At 41.7% G+C, this 23,484-nt stretch overlaps 2 protein-coding genes across 2 annotated transcripts; both read right to left on the bottom strand.

Moving 5' to 3' along the window:
• Positions 1-1,952: 1,952 nt before the first annotated feature.
• Positions 1,953-8,108, bottom strand: LOC306705405 (adapter molecule crk-like). Its single transcript, XM_079172155.1, has 3 exons — positions 7,621-8,108; positions 5,499-6,100; positions 1,953-3,828 (listed from the first exon to the last, which is right to left on the bottom strand). The coding sequence occupies exons 1-3, from the start codon at positions 7,838-7,840 to the stop codon at positions 3,694-3,696; spliced, it is 957 nt and encodes a 318-aa protein (XP_079028281.1). The 5' UTR covers positions 7,841-8,108; the 3' UTR covers positions 1,953-3,693.
• Positions 8,109-9,557: 1,449 nt separating this feature from the next.
• On the bottom strand, positions 9,558-19,809 carry LOC306704928 (uncharacterized protein). Its single transcript, XM_079171537.1, has 14 exons — positions 19,673-19,809; positions 18,703-19,533; positions 15,261-15,324; positions 15,039-15,140; positions 13,761-13,910; positions 13,522-13,659; positions 12,531-12,572; positions 12,270-12,419; positions 12,051-12,113; positions 11,831-11,888; positions 11,556-11,681; positions 11,361-11,475; positions 10,927-11,078; positions 9,558-10,195 (listed from the first exon to the last, which is right to left on the bottom strand). Exons 2-14 carry the CDS (start codon positions 19,201-19,203, stop codon positions 10,069-10,071), a joined length of 1,788 nt encoding a protein of 595 aa, XP_079027663.1. The 5' UTR covers positions 19,204-19,533; positions 19,673-19,809; the 3' UTR covers positions 9,558-10,068.
• Positions 19,810-23,484: the final 3,675 nt, after the last annotated feature.

The raw sequence follows: 23,484 nt of genomic DNA, 5'->3' as shown, positions 1-23,484 counted from the left end.
GATGACTGTAGGGATATGGAAACAATCAAACATCATCGTTATAAATATCCAACTGATGAAAAAAATAACTACACTTGAGAATTGACGTTGCATTTTCAGTTTTTGTTTTGTCCCAAATTAAACATTAGATCATTTTAAATTCCTAAAACAATATGCAGCATAATGCCGTGATTTGGGAGATTTTTATGTTTTAAAAGCATTCTTCCCCAAAATCACGGACACGCCTTCATAACTGTTGGACTGTCACTAACAGTAATTTAGTGTTAATTGGTCAACTATATACTGTATCCATGTAAGCTCTACACAGGCACTCTGTAGTAGTAAAATAATGTAGCTACACAAACTTAACGGTTATCATCACATTAACCACTGAATGTACTCAAGTCCAATGATTTAGCTGAGGAAAACAAAGAAACATGGAATATGGGGACTTAAAACTGCTGTTTGTTATTATATACACGGCTTTAAATTACCTTGATAAACATATATTACGGTATTACAAAATATGGCATTTAATTCAGCATACAAAAAATAATTTCCTTAAATTTGAGTCTCAATAACAAACAATGGAGGAAAACTTTCCACAAGACATCGTGAACTCAAGACGACACTTCAGGATGTCTGGGGTCAGATGCATAAACATTCAGTGTTTACACTGTGTATGTTACAAATGCATAAATATGCATCTGCACTCTCCTTGCATCTGTTTTATAGACTTTGTTGTGAAATTGTGCGACGGTTCAACGCCCTGAATTGTACTCCCAGTTAGCTAAACCTGGACACAGTAACTCTTCACAAATCAATACTTCTAAAGATAATAATACAAATAAAAATGCCTTTTTAATTCTACTATATTGTGCACCTCTTATTAACATATGCAACATATTTTTTAAATGTTTTATTTTTTTCATATTTTATATCAAAATCCAATCATTCTTTCTCCTGTAAAACTCAATATGAAGTGTGCCTACAGTATGTAAGCTTGTACCGAACCAATTTAAACTAATATGACATTCATCCATCTGCAACTTTTGGCAAAGAGGTGTGTGTGTGTGTGTGTGTGTGTAGCCACAGTCCTTGTAGCTCTGAACTGAGCTACATTCTAAGCATGCCCACTTTTTACATTTCTACATCCCTCTTGTAACTGTCGACCACTCAGATATTCCGGTTCACTGGGGATTACTCACAGAAAGCTAAAGATGCTCAAACTGGGACTTTAAGACATGGCAAGAAGAACGAAAGAGCACATTTTCACCAAATATCAGTTGGTAATAATATCGTTTTTTAGACTGCAACACTTTGTGATCATCTTATTTTTAATTTCTGCTCTACCGTGTCACACTCCATGCATATGCTTTCATGATGCACGTACATGATCTGCACCTGCTCAGTGTTCGTTCCTATAAAGATGTTCGGTAAGTGACGTGAATGATAGTTGTGCATAGGCATCATTTACACATCTGACCCCAGGTCTGTGCTTAACGTGTGCTTTGGAAACAAAGATAGCGTGTTTTTAAGCGAGCGCTGTGGAAACCATTTGGTGTGTTTAGTTCATTTTAACACATCAAAGACAATACTGGATGAATGATGGAACCGTGGTAAAGAGAACGCAACTCTGCAGCTCCTCCCTGGATCATCACTCCGGCTGTGATTTACCATTTCCATCATACAAGAAGCCTCCATTGCATTTATGCACCAAGGTAGAGTTGATACATAAGGGTATACGTAATAAGACTATGACCACAGGATGATTTCTTTACTTAAACACCGTGTTATTGTCGCTGATAACCGCGTTACATCAGCTTCAACGCCGTTTACAAACATTTGCAAGTCATCTCATCAGCAGAGAGAACGTTGAGGACATCCCGAGTCAGCGATCACTCTGCCTGCTTTAAAAGGAAGGTGTAATCTGAAGATCGGAGAATTAAATTTCACTCACGAGAGCAGCCATAGACCATTTCATGGTTTATTGTCATACTCACATAATGCTCAATTTGTAGTAAAAAAAAAAAAAAGAAGCTTTTTGTAATAATAGCATGTGTATTCAATGTGGCTGATGAGAAACAATGAACCATGTGTGAACCACGGCACAAGCAACGACAGTGCAGACATGTCTGTTTTTACCAGTTATACATACAATCCCTCAACCTCTCATCTTTTAAAACAGCCTCATTTTTGTTCTTTCACGCCATCTCACATGAAGTCATCTGTGTCGGCGCTGAATAGTGTTTTAAAAGAGGAACATAAAATAACAGATGTGTCTCTGGTAACAAGTAAAAGAAAATCAAATATAAAGGTAGGAAAAACATGTTTACAGTATTTAGCATGTAAGATGTGTTTCGTCATAATATTTTCCACTTTTGGTACAAAAAAAAACAACCTTTGTGTGTAGTGTAGTGTGGGGTGTAATACGTTGGTGAAGTCGTCTTCTCCACAAGACGGAGTCATCAGGAAAAGTCTTTGCTCGTCTCACTCCGTACGGTTCACAGTCTGGCACTACAAAAACTCTCTGATTCATGATTCTGTGAGAGAAGCCAAGTGTTTCGTCTCCGATGTGCAATTGATTTTCCCTTCTGTATGAATCAAATGCAGTGGGTAACACAGGAAGGGAAGAGTGGCTCGGCTCGGCTCGGCTCTGCTGTGTGTGTGTGTGTGTGTGTGTTTGCAGACTTCAATACTGGGATGGAGATGTGTGGACTACGGTTCGACTGATATCGGTTCCTGCCGTCTAATACTGCCCATTTTACCAATATTTAATCTCGACGAACTGAATATCTCCGGTAACCTTTTATTGCATTAAAAAAAACCGATTGAATATTTTCGGGTAAGCAGCTCCACCGCACCAACTTGGATGAGCACGACGACTGTAAACATGAAGTGACATGGGCTGACAGGGAGCTCATTGATTGGACAGTTCTGGTGAACGCATCATCAGCGCTACATGGACCCACGAGGAGAAATCAATAACTAACAGCAAGTCAGGATTATAAGCATCATTAGTCGACACTGCAGCGGGACCTCAAGTGGTAAAAAGAATGCCTGATGGATAGAAGAAGGGAGTGTTGTAATGTAACATTAAGGGGGGGGGGGGGAGATAGTTAGTGTGGTCGGTACGTTTCATACACTTTATAATGAACTGCTAAAATACATCAGAGTGGGACAGAAATCCTAATGCTCACGCCTTCTTTACAAAGAGGTTAGGTGTGTAAGCCCCTTAAAACAGTGTCTTTAATTCCTACATGCGTCTAATAAACATATAAAACGGCTCTGGAGTGATCGACTCGGCTGCTTTGAGTTGTGGAGCTAAGCTAGGCTAAGATGAATCAATATTACACTTTAGTTAAGACGACAGACAAATCGTGTTTCTGTAAATGCAACATGAATAAATACTAAACCAATAAATGCTGCCATCTATCTGAATGCAAGGCATGTTTAATTGCTGCTTTTCAGAGAAGTAGTCGGGGCCAACAGTGTGTGATGCCGACTTAAAAACAGAAGAAAAAAAAAAAGCTCATATAGGCGAACCGATATCAGTCTGACCGTAGTGTAAACTCTTCAAAATGACAGCAGGCAAGACCCACCAACACGTCTCGTGTTGAGCTCATAGGTTCATATAGTGTGTGCTTGTATAAATCCTTTTTCTTTCCGAGCATGGCGTGATGACCAGAAGAGAAGGGGCGTGCTGGGAGTTTCTCAGCTCTCGTCGTCGGGATGGTGTTGCTCCAGCAGCCGGACGTGGGTGAAGGGAAAGTGGCCTCGCTTGCCCTTGCACTCACCCTCCCACTGGCCGTTCACGTTGATCTTGGTCACTTTTACCGTGTCGCCCACCTGCAAGGTGAGCAAAAAAAAAAGAAAAGAAGAAAAGGATGAATGCATGGACACGACACACAGACCCTGTTTGTCTCTCGGATTTGGTATAACTGGCAGGATCGGTTCGCGCGAGTCGAACATATCAGTACACGGTCAATGTCTGAAAGAACAGCGTCGACATATAATTGACTGACCCCCTCTAATCATCCGTACAGCAGCTAACGCACGCATCGACCACCTAGTTTGAAGAGTGCGACACCGCTTGTCTGACCGCCGACACGCCTGCCAGAAGTTCAGAGACTCCTTCCATCTTAGCTAGATGATCACACCGAGTTGAAATGTGTCACGCTTCATTCGTTTGGCCTGACATTGTGTTCGCGGCGGCCATTTTTAAAAGGAGCGGAGGCTATTTCATATCTTTTCACCACAATCAAAGAAACATGCAGATGTAAGCGTGGTTAACTGACTTACATCTGTACAGCTGCGTCACCATTTTTGCAACTCACTTAAAACAGGATTTTATTTCAAAATAACATCTTCGGTTGTGAATAACGGAATCATTTCTCGTCGTCCTCTACAGTGAGAGCATGGTGCACAGCGCTGAGAATCTCCACTCCTCTCAGTGTTTCCTACTAATAGTATATAGTGAAGCAGGCTGCACACACATAGTGTGAGCTATTTTAACAGCAGGTTCATAAACCCACTGTCATCAGGTCTGCTCTGTCTCACACAGAAGCACACACACACACACACGTTCATTCAAACAAAATGGTGGCATCCGTGTTTGTTGAGAAGACTCAGATAAACAGCCGGGGGAATTTAAGAGCTGGCTGTGTTGAAAGTTGGTACCGTGTGTGTGTGTGTGTGTGGTAGATTTATTGCATTTATTCTAACAGTAAAACTACTCTTCTGCAGCTCTTCCTGAGTTTACAACAGACCGACTGTACGCATCACTGTGATGAAAACAAGTTGGGAGACTTTGAGAGAAAGAAGACCACCATCAATATACCCAAGTATCCCTACGGTGTCCTGTATCAGAGCCATCACTAGCTACTGGCTAGCGTGTCAGCAGAAGTTCACATGCTGAAATGACTTAAACAACACGAACAGAAAGTGCATCAAAATCCTTCTTTAGAGGCTGTAATCCATTGAGCTGTAAGTCAGCATGTTAGACTCATTAACCGTCAGCTTGTTAATAGCGAGATGGTCAAAGTGTGTGTGTGTGTGTGACGTGGAGAGTTTAGATCACCGTGGGACGGCCTCGCGACAGATTATGCCAACCTCTCTTTATTAACCTCCCCCATCGTTTGCGTTTCAATACTAATCTGCGCAAACACTGTTTATCTGTTCCCTTAATACTAAAAACAAGGCGGCTTGTTCCAGTGGTGATGAATGTACAATGTAACGCTCACATTGACCCAATGGGCCATAAAGAGACAAGTACATGAAGAGGTGCCATTGTAAAAACGGGATCTGCGTCTGTCTTTCTCTATAGTGCCATCTCCACTGCGAGTGTCTTCGTGTGCGCCGTCAACTTGCATTTGTGAAGATACTTTGTGTGCACGACCACGTGCGTGAGTAAGCCATTAACTAATCGGGACAATCTACACTGCCACAGCTGAGACGCACAGAGAGAAAACAGAAAATAGAAGGCCAGCCGTGGAGAACATGAATGGCGGGATTGCTACCTCCAGAGCGAGTGCCGTCTTGTCGTAGGCGTTGGGCACCCTCTTCTGAATGGCTCGGGCGTAGACGGGCCCGTTCTGTAGGTTGGGGAGCTGGGCGTTGACCACGGGCTGAGCGTACTGGCCGGGGTCCCCCAGAGGGTTGGTCTGAGGGGCCCCTGTTGCGTCTGTGCTGCCCACCACCCCTCCCGCTTGCCCCCCCTGTCCACTCCCCACAACAGGGGGACCCAGGCCGGCAGCGGTGGGCGAGGCGGGCCGGTACTTCTCCACGTAGGGCACGGGGATCATGCCGGCTCGGCCCTCCTGGTTGGCCGCGTTCCACCACTGATCCTCTGGCTTCTCCAGCACCCGCAGGATGTCCCCCCTGCGGAAGGGGAGGTCCTCCTCGTCGTTACCCGGGAAGTCAAATAGCGCTCGGACGAACTCCGCCTCGTCCGGCTGCAGCGGGGCGCCAGCAGAGGCGCTGATGAATCCCGTGTGCTTGGCCTTGTTGATGGGCTCTATGAGTGTGGTGGTGTCCAGGTAGTGGATCTTATAAAACTCCAGCAGGGATGGCAGCGCCTCGAACTCCTGATCCCCGATCCGAAACCGAGGGGGAGCCAGACCTGGCAGAGGAAGGGTGACATTGTTAGTTTGTTCAAAGTAAAACAGAATTATGAAAACAAAGAATCAACAATCAAACAAATACCAATGCTCTTGGGCAGATCAACAAGGGCCACGGTTACTGACCGGCTTGCTCTAACTTTGAATTCACACAACTGGATTAATTACACACTGAGAAGTGCAGCCATACAGTGCTGTGTTTGGGGAGACTTTTAGATCAAGGGGGTGATCAGGCTCCAGAATATAGTCCCAAATGGGGCTGGTATCATTTTATATCACCATATGAGAATCCATTTGTAAATAAAATAACCTGAATGGTTTAAGTGCATGACAAACATCACCTTTAATTCATCTCTTGATGAAAAATCTTACGAACATACTCTCATTCACTTCTACCATAAAGCAATCGTGCTCATTGATTAATACAACCAAAGATAATAAAAACATCTCTATCTCTCCATTGTATTGCCCAATCCTTTCAAAATGTGTAACAAAAAGGAGTGGCAATAGCCCGCACAACTCTGCAAACAAGTTGGTGTGCACATCATACTGCTAGTTTCTGTTTTAAAACTCTGGCACCATATGTTCCTCTAGTTCAAATAGATACTGGGTAATAGATACTGGGTACCCTTCCTACCAATAAAGGCTCACAATTGATTCGATTATAGGACACAGAAGAAGAAGAAAAAAGACCCAATAATAAGGAAGCCCTGAAAGGACAAGAAGGATCACAGACATTCCAGGAGCGCCAAGCTGGCCAGTCATCCTCCAGTTGTGACAGTCCAGATCCATTCAAACCCTGCAGCAGCAGATCACCGTCCTGTTGCCTACACGACGACCAAAATACCGCCTCTATCCTCCGCCAGGAAAAAGTAATACATGATAAATAAAGCCCGATTGGTAGCTAGCTAGCTAATCGGCAAAGTAATACCAAACTCCATTTAAAAAGTAACTTACTTAACTTTACGTCACCCAAACACAATTTATACAAAATTAGCGTTACTCTAAGATGGACTTTCTATTGTCATGTTCAGTCTTTACATCTGTTACTTGAGGATTAGCCAAAACAAAGCAACCTTAAATCTAATTTCAGTCAAATGTTGCAACACTTTCAGACCGACTCCTCTGTAGCTAGCCTGTTAGCCAACGGCTACACGGTCCAACACACACTCCGGTGGGCGGTATCGAGCAGTGTATTAAACCACATGTAAAAGATCTCACTTTTTGTTCCAAATCAGTGAATACTGTTTTATTACATACATGCCGACTTTGAGCGTATCTTCCGACAACACTGGGAATACTAAAACATATGTGATAAAAGGCTTATATCTTCAGATTTACCAAGATCGCGTTAAATTTGTGAATTCATAAAGGGCGTCTGGCGTGGCTTGACGAGAGTGTAACGTAAATGGGGCTAAAATCAAAGCAGTTCACTATGAAAATACACATTTTAACGTCAGTTTCAACGAGTGTAGCGGGTTCAGTCATATACCTTGCTACGTGACGAACAATTCAACGTTACCTGAGCCAGATTGCCGGTTGTTACTGATGCTGTTGATGATATAATGGGACACTTTGGAGTTCTCCGAGACGGACAGCACGTAGTCACCCGGGCTGGTGATCGAGTCTCTCACCAGAAACACGCCATGTCTCTGTCCCTGTAGAAGAGAAACGGCTTCCTGGCGGCTTAGCCTCCCCCAGTACCAGCTAGAGCGGTCTTCGGCATCAAAATTACCGGCCATGGCTGTGAAGTGAAATCCAGTCCGAGGCTTTGAGGCCTTTTCCCCTCGTCGCCTCTCCCTATCCGCAACTCATACAAAAAACTTTGGTTGACTAACGTTTCCCCGTGGAAAAACCCCGCTATAATACCACGATATTTTGAAACTTCCACGACTAATTTCAATGTTAAGAAGACGGAACTTATGTTGCACCACGAAACCCTGATACTCGGACTGCTTAAACGTTTAAAATGACAAAAGAATGAATTCAAAACTAATGTGCAACAAGAAACTCCGGGACTGAAATGGCGGATCTAGGGAAAAGTTGACCTCATCTACCGGAAGGGATGCCTGGTCAATGGGAAGCGATGCAAAAAACACTGTAGATAGGATACGACTCGACATCTTTTACGATTACAGCACATTTAGCATGTTTTTAATCCCATAGTTTGCTAACTAAACATATTTAAAATAACTCACAACAACGTGGTGGGTTAAAGCAACCTTTTTGAATCGCTCTCTGTAAATGTTCTAACCACTTTGAGGCCGTAAACGCACCATAATAAAACTTTTCTGCAGATATTCTGTTGCTCCTATTTAGCTTTTAAACAGTTTAACACCGCATTTTGTGAGTCTAATGTGAGGTTTTTGTTTTACAGTAAAGCAAACATTGTAATGTCAAACACAAACAAAACAAATCAAGAAGTTGTGATCTCAAATTGACTTGTGAGATTGTCAAAACCAAAAGTTTAAAGTGAAGTTTCCAACTGATGAACAATATTACGACATAACACACCTGAAACAATGTAAACCGAAAGTTAGTCCCCCCATCTCCTCTAATATTTTATTTCTCTCTGGGACTAATTTATTGCGTAATCTAAGCATATCTGCAGGGAGGGGAAATTAACATAGTTAAAATGAAGATTTGTTCAGCAAAATAAATAATAAAAATCATTATATAGTATATGTATATCAGTAGCCTTCTGCACTACATGTATTCTACCAGTAGATGGCAACAAAGACTGTATTAAAGTGTGGCGCTATATTTAATTAACCTACTATTGCTGACAGTTTGCAGGAAAATTAAATTAAAAAAAGTTGAATTTGCCATGACGGCCAAAAACCCATAATCTCTATTAAAATGCATTTTCCTGTAATTATAAATTGCTCCAAGTGGTCATTGTTTGCTTTCAGTAAAGTGAAAATATATCATTAAAACTATGCAAGACGAACACACAAAACATTGTAAAATGAATTTTCACTTTACATTGAACAAACAATGAGCACTTAGATAAACTTATAATCACATTACAATGCATTACATGGGATTATAATGCATTATAAAAAATGATTAGAATGTACTACAACAATGGGAATTATAAGACACTATTATCCTTGCAAAAAACAAATGTCATTTTGTAAACAGATATTCAGAAGAATTATGATAAGTGACCCTATAAGTCATGATATAATGCTTCATAATGTGTTGTGATTATTGTTGTAAAGAATTATAAATATTAATGAGTTCTTATAATCAAGCAGAATATCACACATACGTTTATAAAGAATTGAGCGTCACAGGAAGGGCTACCAAAAAAGAACGGCAATCTCTGTTGGTGTCAAGCCAACTACTATCTCTGGCATCGTCCATTTAAAGAGTTACACCCACACTCCACCTCTTAATAGTCTTGCTCTGCAAGTTTGCCACAATGATGTAAAAACTTCACACTAAAAATGAAAATTATTAGAAAATAGCTTTATTTCACCACATTGCAAGACTCAGGCAAGACTCCACATTATTGTTACTGGAGCATCTCTGCGCTGGTTCATAACTCTTTGGTTTGTAAAGATTGCTCATGTTGCCAAACACTGATTGGTCAACAGCAGCTGCCAGCTAACACAAGCTAGTTCTTTAACTGCAGCATTGTTGTTGATTTGAGAAATACATAAAAACCAACCTGCATCTTGTAAAGCCACACATGTCACAATACATGTTATAAGAAGCTGCATTTTAAGAATCAAAGTCAGTCGACCACAAATTCTAAAGGACATGGGGCAAACTGGTAAATGCACACATACAGTATAAAACTGAGAAAAGACATTTGTCTAACACTAAAGTCTGTGTTTATGTGATTCAACAGTGGTTCTCTACTAGTTTGCTTGGCAAGAGGCCAATTCTGAGCTTATTCAAAGTGTTCATGACACACTGTGGTTACTAACATCTAGACTGGGTCATCTACTCTGATACAGAGTTACTCAAACTGCTTCAGGTGACTGTAGAGGGACTGCACGTATGTAAACACACACATGGGGTCTGGCTTGTCCCCCATCTCCATCATGTCCTCCACCTCGATCAGACGGAGACAGTCAGCCTGCTCCCTGAAACGCAGAAGTATACAAAATGTATATAAAGTATAAAGAAGTGCAACAGATTTATCTATTAAAGACAACATGAATGCTGACATAAAGTTGCGATCATTCAAAGCACATCCAAACACGTGCGCTCCAGCCAAGACTCTGTTCGGGTTTGAGAATTCTTTTAGTTCATGTCCAAGTAAAGTCCGCAGTCAATGGTCTTAACGCAAAAGTTTGACTTCTTGGGAAACATGCTTGCCTTCTGGTAGAGAGTAAGATGAGAAACTTGATACCATCTGTTTATTATATTAGCTTAGCTTAGCGCAGAGACTGGAAACAGGTGGGAACAGCTAGCCTGGCTCTGTGCATAGGTAACAAAATCCCCCTAATAGCTCCTCTAAATCTCACGTTATATATCTTCTTTTAATCAGTACAATAACTGTACGGAGTGTAAAAAGGACAATTTGGTTATGTGCCTGTGTTCTGTAGCTGGCCAGTGAAATTAAAGTCTTGCTTTAATGTAAATCTTGGCCGTGCTGTACTGTCCTACAGACAAAGTGTTGCACCTGTTTGATTCAATGTTGAATGTCAAAATACTGGCTGAGAGACTACCAGTCAACTAAACTGTGGTACTTTTTAAAAATGTTAAAAATATCACCCAGGCACTTCTAATTTGAGTGCAGATGTACTTCGGTGTCATCAAAGTATACGCTCACTCACTCACAGCCTCACACAGTCAATCTTAGCCAGCTTACTCGGCGGTGCTGAAGGCCAGCTGGAGGTTGTGTTTGCGGTTCGCGGGTTCCAGCGTGTTGTAATCAAAGTCCAGAGGGAAGAACGAGTGAACCAGAGCACAGAAAGCCATCCCGTCACTCCAGCTGGACGAGAAGTTCTGGAGATCTATGTTCTGAAAGACAGACGGGAAAGTCATCACACTAAATCCTTCATGTATTTTACTTTCATTCAGTTCTTGAGTCACACTTAAATTGTTTTTCTTGTCATAATATCAGTCCAGTGTGAGATAAGGGGGAAGCGTCTTTAAGCTAATTTATCATCTTTTGTGCTTTTTTTCTATTCTAGCTATTGCCAAAGTTTTCATGGAATTTAAGATCTTTACAAAGCAAATAGAAGTTTGCTGCTATATTAATGCTCTTAATATAGTGTTTAGCACCTTTATTTAGAGTCATACCTGATAGCCAATGGTTTTTGAGCGGCACCACTCCAGGAGAATCTGTTTTATACCACTGGCACTGGACGCTCCAAAACTCTGAGAGCGCTTCAGTTTAGGTTTGGAATCCTTTGGTCTACTCAACAGAAATGCAAATATGACAACATGTCATTGACTATTATGAATTAGGACGATATGGAAAGTATTTTAAATTACTTTATAGGCTCTGAGTTCATCCTCTCAAAGAGGGCCCTCTTGGCCTGAGCCCCATTGGCGCGTGGAAGCGTTTGGGATTTCATCACATCCTGCTTAAACTCGACTCCCCCGATCTTGTTCGCCTTCCTTTGGAGAAACAGTGGACAACAGACACAATTACATTTCGACTGAAACTGCCAAAAGGCTCTTAATGTACAAAACAGCACATCCATCAAACAATAGTCAACAGTAAGTTTGTTTCATGTTACAAAACACGATTCATGGTCATGACTTACTTGTCCAAATTTGGTGGGAAACTAGATTTTATGATTGATTTGGAGGGCAGCAATTTTTCTGCAAAAACAGGAAGTCATAGTGAACAAGAGCGATGGCATGAGATAGATTAGAAAGAGACAGAAACAACACACAACCCCAAACAAAATAAAAAAAACTACAACAAATGGATTGTAATACTTGCACATACTGTTATAAACAGGACTGTTTACTATATTTTACCTGCAGGCTGAGGAAAGCTCACACTTCTCTTCAGACTGGGACTGGGCGTCTTCAGAATAGGTGCTGAATAGATGAGGTGAGACAAAAACAACGAGGGTAAAAGTGGAGAATTTTGTTAAAAGAAAGAAAGAAATCTGTAAAAATATGGAAACTGAAAACAAGCAACTACCCGTGACTTTTATTTTAGAGACAGATCCCTGTATCCTTGGTTGAACTCACCTCTCTTGAAGGGATACTCCCCAGGTTTGACTACAGTGTCCTGTGATGCTGAGAGACTTGGGGACGGTCCTGTTGTAGCACACGATGAAGACTCCGTGTTGGGTTTGCTCAAAGGTGAAGGAGGCAAGCGTGGCTTGGTTTCAGTCACGTCTAAAGAGAGAAAGCACACGAATATCCAATTCCCCAAAAATCATTAAGACTTGCTTTGATTTTAAGATATCTGAGCAGAAAAACAACCCAATAGTGTAGCATTGTACTCACCACGTCTAAATGGTGAGCTTAGCTCCTTTGTTCCAAACATACCTGCACAAGTGAAGATGGAATATAATAATAAGTGTTCAGGAAAAGGGAGTAAAAATACAAACTATACTTAATGTATCATATCAATTGTAAAAGGGCTCATTATGCAGGCTCCTTCCAAAATGTTATTCTATATCATTATAGAATATACAGTAATTATAGTTTGTCAGTGTGGAGCCAAATTCCCAGACGTTGTATACCACTGGGTGAATTACTAGTATAGTACTGCATCATTTGTTATAAGCATAGCATTTCTTTGTGTGTATATTAGCTATCCATGTCAAAATAAATGTAGTGGAGTAAAAAGTAAAATATTTCCCTTTAAAATGTAGTGGAGGAGAAGCATGGATGGTTTACTGAACAGGCCTACTGGGAAGTGTAACAGCAAAATGTCACTCGAAGAGACACGTACCAATCAGGAAGAAATGCAATATTACCACAGGAAACATAAAGGGACTAGAAAGAGACCCAAAGACACCACAAAGAGACACAAAACGACCACAAAGAGACGCAAAACAGCAACAAAAAGAGGCAAAAGCATCACAGAGTCGATGTTTTGCTCTTGTGTACAAAAGATGGTGAAGCTTTGTGCATGTCTGTGCCCTGAGACACGAGTAGAAGTATAGAGCAGCAGAAAATGGAAATACTCAAGTAGAGCACAAGTATGTACAATACTAAATGTACATAGATACATTCTACTGCTAACAAAGAGGTTGCAATGGTGTTCTGAGTACAGTAGTTAAAGGGTGTTACTAGTTGGGTGGTAGTACTTATGTCACTGTTGTCAGACACAGTGAAAGAGACATGTCTATCATTTACTAATGTGCAGACAGGTATAAGGCCTAATACTTTTGAGGATCAAATCGTATGAATGCATCCCAATAATCCGTAGTGACATGAAACAAAAGACCTACTCGCTGGCCTTGTATAAAAGAATATTCTCCTGCTTCACCTGTTGGAGCCTCTGCTGTAGAATAAGCAGCCGCTTTAGGCGCCAATGCTGGAGGCTGGGCAGGTTTGGAGGCAACCAGACCCTCTGGTTTGATTGTCATTGCAGTGACGGGAAGATGGGGCCTCGGTTCATCGGCGTCTGAAAAAGAGAGAATCTGAATAGTTGAGATTTTCAGTAATGGGTTTGGTTACACTGGCAAAGCAGATTCCGACAGAAACAGAAAGAGATTTCTCTCTCACCACATTGAGCCGGAGACTCTACTGGTTTTACTGGAGCTTCTTTGGGCGCTGAGGCAGGAGACTGTGGGACGGCTGGAGCGTCAGAGCTGGGTTTCAGCATTGTAGAGAGGGGATGATGAGGTTTGGTCAGAAGACCGGATTCTCCTTGACCTGGAAGGAAAGAAGATCAATTGAAAACAGTCATTCAATGAATCGCATTCTTAAAACAGAAGGGCACTTCGAAGAGCGCGGACCTCCACCAAGTCCACGCCCCATCTCGCAGTGTTCACAAAAGTGAAACGATCATTGGTGTATCCACCTTGGTATTGGGATCTGCACCAAAATCTAATGGGTTCTTCCGTGGCCCGTGCGACAACTTCCCACTAAGTTTCATGAAAATCAGGCCAGTAGTTTATATTTAATATTGCTGACAATGGCACTAGATTTCTATATAAAGAAATCACTGCAGGTACAAACAATGTCAGCGTGTATGAATGAACATTTGTAATTGTTTGCAATAAAATAGCAACACACAGCAATAATGTAACCGTGTGATCAAGTAGAGGTTATCATTTTAAAGTTGTATTTTTGATATTGTATCCAAAGACTTTCACACCATACCAGAGAAATCATTCTGGAGAATAAAACTGAAAAGCTTGAATTTCTCCAGTCGGATCTTAATTTCATGACACAGGAACATCTTTCTGGACATAATGTTGTATCCTCTCATCTGTTGCTGCAACAGTGTCCCCGTGTGGAGCTTTAAGGCTGCTGTGCGATTCAGCAGTGAAGTTCGGTGAGCTTTCACACTGTACTTTGTCTGTCGGATAGAAATATCAGACTGAAACTTACAAGTCCTTCCCAGAAATAAGGGAGCTTCACTCTGTTGCTAAATAACGTAAACACTTGCGTGTTGTTGTGTGTGACCACCAGCACTGTGTTATCGTTGAGGGCTTTCACCTCCTCATTCGACCACGTCCGTCCATGACATTTTTCACACCATGTCTCTCGCTGCCTGACTCCGATGTTGATCCCGTGCGTGACAAAGTGTGCACTCACCTTTAACCCACAACGCATTGCTTTTTTTGGTTCACCTCATTTGGATCAGATTGCGTTCTTAACTTAAGTGAACTGAAGTCCAGTGAACGTGGAAGCCAGAGCTCTTTCACACAACCCCAAACCAATCAGTTAAAATGGAACAAAAAAGCTCAGGTGTCAAAAAGCACCCGTAAACTCATCTGGCACAAAAAAACAACAACATACAATGAACTTGTAAAACATGTAAAGGAATCAACTGACCAGACATGTTGGGGTTTTCCAAGGTATATTTAGAAGAGTTAGTGAAGGCAGAGGTCTCTCTGCTTTGTTTTGTGATGGCTGTGAGAGGCTGCTGTGAGATTTCTGAGGAGACACAAACAAACACAACCAAAGGTGAGGCTTGTCAGCTTGTCAGCTTGTCAGCTTGTCAGCTTGTCAGCTTGTCGGGTTAAATGTGTGGAACTTCTCAGATCATCCACATACCTGGGTTCCAATTCTCTTGTGCAGTTGTGGCAATATTTGTCTCTCCTTTTGCATCGTCAGCGCCCTGTTCGGTAAAGACAAGACGTACAAAACATGCAATTCTATTATTTATTTTACTTGGTCATGACAATTAAATAATATGCCGGTGGCTGATGCAAGTGGGAGGGGATAGGGGCTAATAATCTTCCCAAAAACCTGGTTTATTCGTTTTAAAAAGACTGGTATGAATTGTACAAGGAACCCTATTTCCTTTGCCAGCTATTATCTCAGGATGAGGTATGCAAGACACGACACTAACTGCGCCTGTGTCTATTTATACATTTGTCGTAGCAACATCACACATCGCATTGCTCACAGCAAACAAACAAAGATGGTTCTTTTTGTCTGTCAGACTGCTGTGGAGCTAAAATTAATTTTAAGGCCTTTATCCTCCGTGATAAATCTGTCGGTCTGTGAGCGTGTGTGTGTGTGTGTGTGTGTGTGCGTGCTCACTTCTCTAAATCTAACGTGGGATCTTCAGCTGTTAACAGCTGAAAGCTTCTCCTTAAATGACAGCTGAGGCCAACAAAACCATGTTCCCACTGAGACGCTATTTTAGATTTTGCAATCAGTCCTTTTGCGAGAGTTTCCTCTCCACTCTTCTTACGTCCCAATATAGCGCCAAATGGATGCTTTGGAAATCGGGGAGTTGTTGCGCCGCTCAAGTGTATCAGCCTGAAGCTGGGCCTGTATTTGCCCCTTCCCCAACCCCTCTGCATTTTGCTTTCCAGAGACACGCAGCGGTCTGGCAGCCACGCAATAGAGCAATTTCAGCCACCCCCGTCAACTGGTCGTCAAGAGGAGGATTAGCACTTCAGTGATCCCTGGGCTTCACAATAGCTCCCGTAGGATATCACAGTGTGACTCTGTCTGACCCGATAAATCCTTTCAACCTCTGGCTGGGTTTACGTCCGCATCACTTTGGCTCCTTCTTTGAAACATGCAAACATTCCTTGGTAGGCTACTGACAAACGCACTAAGATACGTTTTTATTTTGTCTTTTTTTTATTTTTTTATCACCATTGATGAATGACCAGGAAGACACAGTGAAATGAAACATAACCCGTTTCACCTTTCCACCCACACATTTCATACATGTGACCACGTTTTATTTTTCAAATTTAAAATTCGCATTAAATTAATTCCATGTACTAAGACTGCATTTGGATACTGGTACCTCTAATAATTATATTAACAATGGACTAAAGGATCACTTGTATGTGAGAGACGTTGCTGCTGTTCCCCTTAAATCGACGGAGCGTTTTAGCACCTTTCAGTTCACCGTTTTCGTTTTACGGTGCACAACTTTACCGTTTGATTCAGTCTCACGGTTCTCCTCTAACTATTTAAAAACACCTGACCTTATAACTCACTCTACTCTACCAGTCCAGCACCAAATGACAGACAGACAAAGATAACGACGAGCAGTTGAACAACATAGTGGAGCATTGAGCAGCTACAGAGCCAGGTATTTCTCAGGAGTTGGTGGAGACCAAAAACGGAGTTTAAAGAAGAGTGTATATTGGAATTATACTTTGAACACAGGTTTATACAACGACTTTATATAATAACAGAGATTTTAGGGAGCGGGCAACTATTGGTCATTCGTGGTACATCTTGCCATTGGGTTCAGCTTGGTGGCAACTTGAGACAAGACCAAATTGGGATAACGGCGCACACCACTCGCTGCATGAGGTGGGCGCACTTGCCATCTTCGGAAAGTCACAAAAATTGCTGGAGATAGCCTCCCTCAATAGATTTCAAAAAAAATTAAAGGAAGAGTATTAAGTGATGAATCAGAGGGCTATCTTGGTACTGGGGGGGGGGGGGTGAACTGTGGTACATCACAGGGAGGGTTGACGGGTTGGAGAAGACCCGGTGATTTCAGCGGAGAGGAATGTTGGCAGGGTGTGCGTTTTGACAGGACAGCTGTTTGTCCGTCTCAGGGTGTTATTGACGGGGACGTAGACGCAAGTCAACTTTCCATTCGGAGATTTGAGACTTGGATTTGATGGCAAGCAAGATTCCGGAGCGATAAGGGGAGAGGGATCTATTATATACCTATCTTCAGAGTGTACACGGGAGTTACGGTACAACACAATATGGGTACTACAGGCACTGTTAGCCAGTTAGCAGCATGTAGTATAGTGTACTGCTCTTGTTTGTCAGGTAATGCCCTATGTCGACTGTGGATCTGACTTTATTTCCAAAATTTTCAGGACTTCTTTGCCTGAGCAGATAACGTCTCCAAAGAGCTGAAGCTCAGTCCCAAATCAAAGACCCCAAAATACATGTGCCCTTTGGAGGACCTGCTGTTATAAAAGCAGGTCATGAGCACAAGAGTTGGGGGGTGGGGAACGGTGGAAGGGTGCAAGCAATGCGTGTGGTGGTGGGGTTGTTGTTTGGGCCAATGTAAAGAAATAACGCCGTAATGGTGATAATCTGAATATTCAAGGTATATAATGCTTGATATTATATTATTATTTGACTGCGATTGAAAATAATACGAATAATACTACAGGCAGTGGTGCAGAGCCTTTGCAGCAGTGCTGTTACCACTGCTAATAAATGTGTGAAGTCAGAGGTTAAATATATATTATATATTTATTATAATATAATAAATATAATACGGTTAATATAGATTTTTCATGAATTAGGAAAGCTCAATTCATAAGTAGGTTTGAACATATGAATGATTATTTTTTGGTAAATAGCAGTTTTCATTTCACTATAAGGGATATAGTTGCTCACAGTCATATTCTTTGGGTTGGAAAATGTACGGTGGTTTCTGGTTTGGTGATCTTTATGGCATTTTGAAGACTCATACCTGACAAAGGCGAAACTTTGAGAAGTGAGAGTTTTGACGAGTGCAATTAACCTGGGACAGGAGGTCGGACAGTTTCAGGTTACAGAGCTGCCAAGGCTCGTTGGCATTGTAGGGTGCTATAGAATCGGATAGAATCGGTAGAGTAAAATGGGGTTGTTTTCAGACAGACTTTAGAACTGCGTATTAAAAAAAAAAGTCATCTTTAATGCGGCCTAATGTAAAGTTATTGAAAACAGACCGCCATGGTCTAGTGTCTAATTAAATTGGTGATCTAGATTCTTATAAGTGACTATTTTTGTGCCTTTTCAAGTAAAGTTGTGCACTGTACTAAGACGTTGTGTGCATAATTACTGCATGAATATCTTATTTATTCACTTGTTCATTTAGTAGAGCATCACCCAATCCAAGTTGGTAGGTGGAAGTTAGAGAGAGGTCTACCTGAGTCCCTCACAGGTGCATCATTTCTTGGGGACCAGGTTCATTTACACCCTACACCTCTTGATCACCCAATCTTCATTCCTCTCTTTGTCGTAATAGTCTTTATTTTGTAAATTGTATTATCTGTAGAGTACTCACATTGATTTCAGCCTGTTTCTTTGCTCTCCATGGAGTGTAGCTGAGTGCCGCAGCAGCAGCATGGCTTGATCCTCCACTCGACCCTGATGTTTCAGAGTATGTGGAAGTCATCTGACTTGACTGGATATTCTCCGATCTTGCAGAGTAAACCGGCCCTCTCTGCCGTCCTCCTGGTTGCCCGTTCTCCATACTATCCTCCACGTTCTTCCCCTTCACTTCGGCGGGACCCCTCTCGATCTTTAGCCCGGAGAGACCCTCCACCAGGCGGCTGAGGACCTCCAGCTTTGACCTGAGCTGCAGGTTCTCCTCCTGCAGCCTGGTCACCGCCTCGGCCAAGGGTCCGTTGGAAATGCACATCTCCTCGATCCTCTGCTCTGTGCGCTGCTTGAAAGCGCTTACGTCCACGCGCACCTCCCTTACGGCTGCTTGCAAAGTGGCCCTGAACTGCACCAGGGCCTCGCTTACCATTACCTCCTGAACACCCTGTGTGGCCTCTTCCATGGCTCTTTGAGTGACCCTCACCTCCTCTGAGATTCAAGTCAGATGAGTAATGGGGTGGTCGGTTCAAAGCTCAGAAACCAAACCTTCAGTCTCAATAGTCTTTTTTTTCAGTTCGTTCTCCGACTCACCTCCTCAAAATGAAATAGATCAAATACTTTTTTTTTAACTTCTACCAATTCCTTTCTTCAAAGATATCGGCCGTGTTCCATGCCAGTCCTTCAGTTAAGTTGAAGGTGCAGGAAGATCCTGTGGCGGTAACTCATTAAAGTCCCATCAAGCTCCATGGAGGACTTCTCTCAATGTGCGTATTCTCTTACTCTCTCCTCTCATCTGGTCAAAGCAAGAGCGGCTGTTATTTATAAGTCGTGGAAAACTCACGCACAATGTCATGTTGGGAAATGAGATTATGTACTGCACAGGCAGATCAGGTTCTCAGTGCATGCAGGAGCAGAGGAATGGTCAAACTAACCTTTCGGAGGGATCCAGTTGAAGTGTCAGACGACTGGTGGTGCAGCTACTATTTGTTTCGTCGATGCTTACCCCTGCTGCCCCGGCCCAGTGTGTTCTCTAAGCTATCTGTGTCTCCTCAGCCTGGGAGCAACAGGTTTGCCTCTGTATTTTTGGACATAAAGGGGGCTGGAAAAGATCAAATAGGGGGGAGGAGCCAGGATTATTTAAACGTTTTTCTCTCTTTGCTGCTAGTAAAACTGTGCTACTAGATAGAGAGACTTGAGTTTCCTTCGGGTCAATTTCAAGACATTAAATTTAATTATGAAACTGACTTAAACAAGAGGAAGATCACATTGGTAACAAACATATTTTATTTACTCTAAAAATGTATTCCCATTTCTAGATTAAAGACAAATCAAGGCTTTCATTTTAACTGCAGTTCAAAGATTTTAAATTTAAAAATCTGAAGACCCTCTGAATGATTCTAGTCGTCACTGAAAATCACGTGAGAATAGTTTTGCTGCACCTTTGCAAAGTAGTTCTCAGGCTGTGGGTGGAGATTCTCAGATGGAGCGGCCGTTTATTCCAACGAGCCTGTGACACACGAAGGGGCGCCAAATCTGAATGGTTGTTCGATCATGTTTTCTGATCTCGACAGCCCACAAAAACTGACAGGGTTGTTTTTACTTCATGTGGGCTCATAGGCACTCAGGAAACACCCAAATGTACGTGCACAGAAAAACTCATATGTCCTCTATTAATCTAAAATAAATATAATTGTCTGTCTTTATAGTGCCTTTCTTTACACGTGTTGTCAAATTGTCAAATGAAATGTCCATTTTCATGCAATTTGCAGAGCACTGTACATTTCACCCAAATACCTGATAATAGGTAATTTCCCACATTTAAGCACTCCTTTCTTTTGGTTCCTTTTCATGTTTCATGCAGTTTAAAAAGAACACCAACGACTGTATGAACCAGTAACATACAACGCGTACTAAAGAGGACCTTAAACATAAAAAAATCCTCATCAGCAACCTGTAAAGAGATTTTTATAGAGGCTCATTAAGAGATCACATTATGCCTGGCGTCTAAAACTTCTGAAGTAGGCCTGTTTGCTACTACATAAGGAAGTTATTTTTAGGCTTTACATTTAAAGAAATATGGTGCTTTGAAAGTGATTGTAAAAGCATCATTCCACCCACAGATTTAAGCATGATCAGACATTGTCAGATAAAGAAATCGGAGACGCAGGAGCGACCTTCACTCCACCGTCGTTCAACTGCTCCCTTCAGCCTCGGACGTCACGTTGAGCCAGCAGTGCCTCTGGGTGGCTGGGACTTCACATTACAGCTCAAAGAAGCAGCGAAGGCACCACGACCAGACACTGAACACACGGTATTAAAAAGAAAGAGGAAGAACAAAGCATGCAAGAAGAAAATGTCGATAATCTTTATTTAAGCAGACACAAATGATGACTGTGGTCTGTCGTCGTTCTCTGAAAGTTACTTGCTGCAAATTGTCCTAAAATTCCTTCATGATGGCCATCTGGATTTCATTCTCTCTCACCTCGACACCTTGTAACACCACATACGTCGTACATTGTCTTACCAGCTACACAATGAGCAGCGGATTCAGGTGGTAACTCTCTGTAAGTTCATCAATAGCAGAAAACCCCTTTCACATTGTCATTTGATATAAAAAAATATCGATAACAGCCGCTTTAAGTTTACTGTAAGCGGTACGCCAGCTTCCGTGTTAAATGAAATTGAACAGATGAGACAAATGATCTCCCCTCCCAACAAAAGAAATGGGCTGACATGAACACAATGTCAAAGGCCAAATGAAAGTGAGTATCTAAGATGTTTCAGTGGCTTTAAAACAAGAATAAAAATAGATGATGGTGTGCAAAAACAGATTACAAGACAAGGAAAAACAAAACAGTCTATCAAATCAAATTTATTGAATTTTAAAGGGGTGCTCTGAATTCACAAGTTCCAGCTACAGTACATAACTCCTCCCACATCAATAGTTTTAAGCTATTTTGTAAAACAGTCCAGTCTATTTTCAGATTTCAGAAATTTCCTCCAAAAAGGTCATGCTACTTAAAAAAAAAAAAGAAAAAAAAATGAAGACAGATGCATCAAATCTGATATATGTATGAAAAATTAGAACGCTATCAAAAATAATATGGGTCAGGAAGTGTTAAAGGTTGTGACGGTGCTGCGTTTAAGTCAGACCCAACGGAGGAACAGTGAGTGATATGGACAGCAGGTCAAGGGTCAAACCCAAATCTCCAAAACATTCACATCCACTACAAAGACAGATGAAAGGTCCAAAACAACAGAAACACAGCAAACCTATTCACAACATACCGATGCTTTAAAAAGGGGTCAAACCTCAAATAATGCACGTCCACTTAGAAAACAACATCATGGGATTTGCTTGATACTTTGAAAATATAGATAGCATATAGATATCTGTAGAGGCCTTCATTACATCAGAGTCAAAGGACAAGTTGTGTTCTCATCCTAGCAGTAAATGCATAGCAATCAACCAGCTAACATATGAACGATATGATTTAACTATGAGACTTTTCTTTTGCAAGTGAACACAAAAAAAAAAAAAAAATGTAATTCTGCCTCAGGATATGATTATAATCAACGTGATAAATACAGCCACAACCTGTAAACACCGCCTGCTCCTTCACACGGACTCTTCTGGGCGTCACAAATAGATTTATTTCACAAGGCACTGGAGACCAGATTTGGTTCACTGTCTCCACAGATCAAAATCAGTCCCAGCGACACGGTTTTCTTCTTTTCTTTTTGTTGTTGCGGCGCTTAGAATTCAAGCGCATCAGAAATCTGAACGAGAAAACGTTTCTCTGTGCAGTTCACCAGCTTAATGCCGCATTCACATCATATCGGAAGAAATCAAAAACGGCTAAATATTGTTGCTACGTGTTTAAAAAAAAAGACACCACTTTAGATCATAGGACTGCTGATCTCTGCTGCACTTTGCAGCTGACGACAAACAACAGATGCCGGGATCAGACTCAGTAAAGACATGAAGAAGCACGGCAGACTACACTACGGACCCCCGGAGCATCGAGGTACCGGGGGGGCCTTTCCTCCACCCGACTCTTTCACTGCTTTGTCTTTATTGAGCACGGAGGAGTGACCTGTGCTTCTACGGGTCACCATTACGGTCGTAAATGTTGTCAAACTAGGTGAGCGATGGCTTTAGAAATAATAAGTTTGACAGTGAGGTGTCCCAGATGCCATGACAAACTACACCGGGTAAAAAGAGGCCATTATCAGGTTGATATTGTGTGGTCTGATCATAGCATCAGACACGTTACTCTCCATCCATCAGCTTCTATCGGCATCCAACATGACGTGGACAACAGACCACAAATATTTCAGCTTTAAAGCCTTCATCTCAACCATCCACAGAAAGTCCAAACTTCATACCGTTAAGAGTTATTCTGTTTGTTATCTTTGTATCATTTTGGATGTCAAATGACAAATGAATCAACATGTGTTGACCTAAATGATGGGAACATAGACACCGAAACCATTGTATGTGATTCAGTGTTTGACTTGGATTCAACTCTCGCTCAACACATATCAAGCGTTAGCATGGCGCAGCAGAGCCGCCGCTGTTTGCATGTTCATTTTGGTGTCCACGTTCCCATTCTATCCTTACTTAAGTACAAGTAATACAAAGCATATCTTTTTTTTTCTTCTTTTTTTTTAGTTTTTACTGTGTAATGTTTCTCAGTATACTCATTATGCAGGGGTTAAATGTCACCGTGACATACAGTAG

This window comes from Pholis gunnellus (genome assembly GCF_910591455.1).
Source record: "Pholis gunnellus genome assembly, chromosome: 13".
In the NCBI taxonomy this organism is placed as follows: Eukaryota; Metazoa; Chordata; class Actinopteri; order Perciformes; family Pholidae; genus Pholis; species Pholis gunnellus.
The sequence above is the reverse complement of the archived record's forward strand: the minus strand, read 5'-3'. Positions and strand labels throughout refer to the sequence as shown.

What these genes read in the sequence shown, in the direction of transcription:
- LOC306705405 (XM_079172155.1), bottom strand. Translation starts at nt 7,840, where the DNA reads ATGGCCGGTAATTTTGATGCCGAAGACCGCTCTAGCTGGTACTGGGGG. An exon ending in CAACCGGCAATCTGGCTCAG is followed by an intron (nt 6,101 to 7,620) that starts GTAACGTTGAAT and finishes TTCCTCTGCCAG; the next exon opens with GTCTGGCTCCCCCTCGGTTT. An exon ending in AGACGGCACTCGCTCTGGAG is followed by an intron (nt 3,829 to 5,498) that starts GTAGCAATCCCG and finishes CTCACCTTGCAG; the next exon opens with GTGGGCGACACGGTAAAAGT.
- LOC306704928 (XM_079171537.1), bottom strand. Translation starts at nt 19,203, where the DNA reads ATGGAAGAGGCCACACAGGGTGTTCAGGAGGTAATGGTAAGCGAGGCC. An exon ending in AGAGTCTCCGGCTCAATGTG is followed by an intron (nt 13,660 to 13,760) that starts GTGAGAGAGAAA and finishes TCTCTTTTTCAG; the next exon opens with ACGCCGATGAACCGAGGCCC. An exon ending in CAAAAACCATTGGCTATCAG is followed by an intron (nt 11,079 to 11,360) that starts GTATGACTCTAA and finishes TCTGTCTTTCAG; the next exon opens with AACATAGATCTCCAGAACTT.